General features: G+C 38.0%; 1 protein-coding gene across 1 annotated transcript in view; it reads right to left on the bottom strand.

Annotated features, from left to right (window-relative positions):
* Positions 1 to 4,256, bottom strand: part of LOC119833082 (terminal uridylyltransferase 7-like) — a 5,533-nt gene extending 1,277 nt beyond the window's left edge. The window contains exons 1-5 of the mRNA XM_038356954.1: positions 4,119 to 4,256; positions 2,960 to 3,094; positions 1,529 to 1,768; positions 960 to 1,115; positions 1 to 426 (exon numbers count right to left, since the gene is read on the bottom strand). Coding sequence (XP_038212882.1) covers positions 1 to 426; positions 960 to 1,115; positions 1,529 to 1,768; positions 2,960 to 3,071 — 934 coding nt within the window. The 5' untranslated portion in view covers positions 3,072 to 3,094; positions 4,119 to 4,256. The remainder of the gene's footprint in view (positions 427 to 959; positions 1,116 to 1,528; positions 1,769 to 2,959; positions 3,095 to 4,118) is intronic.
* Between the last annotated feature and the right edge of the window lie 364 nt (positions 4,257 to 4,620).

The raw sequence follows: 4,620 nt of genomic DNA, 5'->3' as shown, positions 1-4,620 counted from the left end.
GTTTCTGTTGGAGGTAGAAGATCAGGAGCATGGTGAGGGCGTAGTTGGTGAGCCGCCCGCTGCCGGAGAACCCGTGAACTTTGGCCCAGTATTTGACGAGCACAGCGATCGGTATCAACCTGGGGTCCGCGTGGAGGAGGAACGCTATGAGCTTGCTGTTCCGAACACCGAGGAGCGTCTTGAAGGACACGTCGCAGTTGGTTTCCGTGGGCGTGTAGAAGAATTTCACGATGGGGGTGTGCGCGTTCGGTATGGAATATATCTCAGTGAATATCTTGGGGTACTGCTGCAGCAGCCGCTTGGCCTTGTTCACGTGGTTCATGCTGGCGTGCTGGAACTGCGCGGGCAGCTCCACGAAGCAGTCCGCGTCGCTCGTCTTGATGCCCAGCCCCGTGGTTATCGAGCCGAAGGGGTATGCGTGACATCCTGCAAGCGTGCTTATGTTCATTCGCCGTTGCTCAATATAAATATCGGATTTTATTTTGCTGAATATAATATATGTTTTAAATAGATAGGCTATAATTATTTAAGCAATAGATTATCGTGTTAATCAAAGCGTCGGATTTATTCAATTCATCTATAAGTACGTATAAATCAAATATTTTATAACACTAAAGCGTTAAATGAAACTTGTATTCTATTTTATATGAAAAATATACATAGGGTAAAACCAGTTAATTACATGTTATTAATTATATGTATAAATAAATGTTAAGTTAAAATAATGCTTGATAAAAAGTTTCTTTGTTCATTGTCCCAAAAAAATGCAAATATAAGGCAGTTAATTTTTTATATACTATTTAGTTAGTTCTCGCAGCAACATCATGGACAAACTTATGGCATAATAATTGAAGGGGACTGTTACAGCTCTCATTTCCTCCTTTCATTTTCCTATTAGACCTGACTGAGGGTAGCTGAGTAAATGATTTATGATGATAAGATAACGAGTTCAAACTTACCTGGCCATATTCCACTAAGAACAGTTTGCAGGTCTTGATATAACTTGGATATCTTGGTAACCTCCTCCTTGGTCAAGCGTACAGCAGCCAGCACCTGGTCCAGCTGCTGCAGGAAGTCTCCGGAGAGCTCGATCTTTGATGGATCGATTATAACATCTGAAACAATAATGTTTTACATTAGAAATATTGGAAGAATAGAAAACGAGGCGGGATTCGAACCCGCGTTTATTTTGCCATACCATTGCCAGGCTAACTATAGCAACGTCATCTCAATAGATGGATGTGTGTCCCTTAGGCGCATGAAACTGAAAGAGTAGAAGAAATTCGATTGCTAAGGAGCTAGACGTTGCTAGGGTTTGGCAAAAAGACGCGGGATTCAATTAAGGCAAATAACTACCCGGGCGGAGCCGGGGCTTGCAGCTAGTATGATTTATGTTTATCCAGAATGTGTTTTAAATTAACGATATCTAGTTAAACGATAGAGCAACACATAGGAGACATTTCAACTCCAACGCGGTCATAACCACGAGAATTCATTAATTATACAAAAAACAAAAACTGTAACTCACTTTTCTCTTTGCTTTTGACAAACACCCTCTTATTGCGCAGCAAATCTTGCTCTGAGAAGAGTCTGACGGTAAGAAACTCTCCGTACACACATATTTTATCTGAGTTAGCGATAGCGTCCTGTGAGCTCTTAGCGTCCGCCATTGTTATTATGGCAAAATTTTTCATGGGCTTTATATGTTTCACTTTGTAGTCCGAGAAGGCTTCTTTGAGATCATCTATCCGTGCGTACGGAGGGTAGCCTGAAATTTAAAACATTATTTTTTTTTTAAACTCAATATATACTCCGAAACGGCTGGACCGATTCATATGAAATTTTGTGATATATGTCTGAGAATGGACCAACATCTATATTTCAAACCCTTAAAGAGTAATGAAAAAAAATCGTGAGCCGGGTTGGCTAGTAATCTATAAACTTAAAAATTTGTTAATTGATATAAACTATCACAAGTATTTAGGAGTTTTTTTTTTAACAATGGTTTCGTAAGGTTGCTTCTACCGACAAGAATCGTCAAGAAACTCTATAGAAGAATCTTTAACTACAGATTAAACAGAATTAAAATTATCATAAGCTGCCTAATGACTGTTCTGCTGTCGATTTGATTGACATAATAAATTTCGATTAACGAAAGATTGAATAAATAAATAATCTGAATAGCTCCTCTTTACCAAGTGGCAATATTTTCTTATCCTACTCCTACTAATATTATAAATGCGAAAGTTTGTAAGGATGTGTGTGCGTTTGTTGCTCTTTCACGCAAAAACTACTGAACCGATTGCAATGAAATTTGGTACGTAGACAGTTCGACAACTGGAATAACATATAGGCAACTTTTTAACCCGATATTCCTACGGGATATGTGAGAGACCATGTTTTTTATGGTTTTTTTTTAAATGCTAGGGAGCGAAACCCTGGTTCTCAGATGTTTGTTTTTCTGTGAGCTTCTTATAATGCTAATTTCGGAAATACGTGGAGTGGTGTGGGTTTTAAGAATGTTTTTGAATGCGAGTTGGACCCGCGATGCTACGGGTTCTGTAGAAATAAGCAAATACACACAAATGCAAAAGAATACAGATATACTAAAGTGTAATCGTGTTCAATCTATACTAATATTATAAAGCTGAAGAGTTTGTTTGTTTGTTTGGACGCACGCAGTGTCAGATAGCCCATTTAATGAGGAAGGCTATAGGCTATGTACCACGGGCGAAGCCGGGGCAGTCTGCTAGTAACAATATAGGATTAAAATTAATAGTCGCAATCAACAGTAACATATATATATATATATATATATATATTTAATTGCTTGAACACTATGAAAGAGGGCAGTGTCTCCTCACATACAGGTTTTAACCTTGTTTGAGTCACTTGCATAACTGGTAAACATTGAATTTTTTTTTTTCAAAAAATAATATAAAATTTCTTATGAGAATACCTGAAACGTGTATCTTCAGAGGGTCAGTGGCGTCGTTATCAATGGGTTTCTTCGTCCCTCTGTTGTCCCTCCTCTTTGGTGACGCCGCACCTTGCTGGTCGACGAGAGCCATGCTTTATGGATGCAATTGCTCACCTGGGATGTAATTTATAGTTTATTTAATAAATATATCATACCAGACACACGTCCCGGCTCCGCTCGGATATCAAGATTCCTGTTTTGTATCCCAAGGGAGCACTCAATCGGGATAAAAAGAATCCTATCACTCATACCCTGTCTATTTACCAAATTTCATCAAAATTTGTTCAGTAGTTTCAGCGTGATTGACGGACAAACATCCAAACGAAGAAACTTGCACATTTATAATATAAATATTATAAATGCGAACGTTTGTAAGGATGTGTGTGTGTTTGTTGCTCTTTCACGCAAAAAGTACTCGACCGATTGCAATGAAATTTGGTACGTAGATAGCTGGACAACTGGAATAACCTAAAGGCTCCTTTTTGTCCCGATATTCCTACGGGATACGGACTTACGCGGGTGAAACCGCGGGGCGTAGCTAGTTTATAATACTAGTGTGATAAACAACCACATAACTGCGGGAATCGACGAGACCTAACCACAGCAGTTTCACTAATCATTTGTTACCAAATAACATTATGGTTGACCAAATGAGCTTAATGTTTGAAAACACTATTATCTGAAATACAAGTCATTACATACTCATTAATTTATGGTCAATAGAAAAAAATACAAGCCTATAATAGTTCTTTTGTGTTGTGCTTTTTTTATGTCATAGCGGGCAACTGCGGTGCGAGCTGGTCTAATTCGTGCCGAAGCGTACTGGACTACCACATTGAAATGTACTGAATTTACAAATCACCAGCTCAGTTGCCCGCAATGACATAAAATAATATATAAACACATGCCAGTACATAACTCAATCAGAGTGGACTCAATGACAGATGGTCAGTTTCACACATTGCAAATAAGTTCTGTTTAGCGTAGCTGTCAGTTTCATAGACAAATAACGTATGAATATTTATATAAATCAAAGACTGTTAGATAGGCTATCAGGGATATTATCAACAAGTTGTGTAACCTGCCTTAAATATTTGAGTTTGACACTATGTTATGTAAAAGGTATCTATATACATACCACATGGAATTCTGATGACTTTGATAAAGTAGTTCGGTTTCAAATAACCATCAGCATCGCCCTCCGTCAAAATAACGCCATTGTCCGATTCATAAAATTTAATACCGTCATCCAATGTTTTGGCTAAATCTACATATATAATTACTTGTGCGTTTCTACGCAGCCCACTTATAACATTGGGGTCGTCGAATTCACCTTTGGCCAAATGTATATGCTTTCTTTGCATGTGATATAGTCCTTGAGTTTTTATCAGGGACCAGGCTTTCAAATATGTACCGTGGACAACTGTAGTATATTTTGGCTGGAAAGGAAAAAGATATGGTTTCATTAGATATTTATTTTCAGAGTTATGTGATGGGACTCCCACATTAAACCAATGAAATTAGCACAAATGTTTTGGATTTCTGCCATTCTGAAAACCGTTAAATTATTGACTAGCTAGCGAGATTACATTCGAAAAATTACGATCCGTAATAAATATTACGGAATATATAGGATCAAA

Source organism: Zerene cesonia, chromosome 16 (genome assembly GCF_012273895.1).
Source record: "Zerene cesonia ecotype Mississippi chromosome 16, Zerene_cesonia_1.1, whole genome shotgun sequence".
Lineage (NCBI taxonomy): Eukaryota > Metazoa > Arthropoda > Insecta > Lepidoptera > Pieridae > Zerene > Zerene cesonia.
Note: the sequence above shows the minus strand (reverse complement) of the source record. Positions and strands in the feature narration are given on the sequence as shown.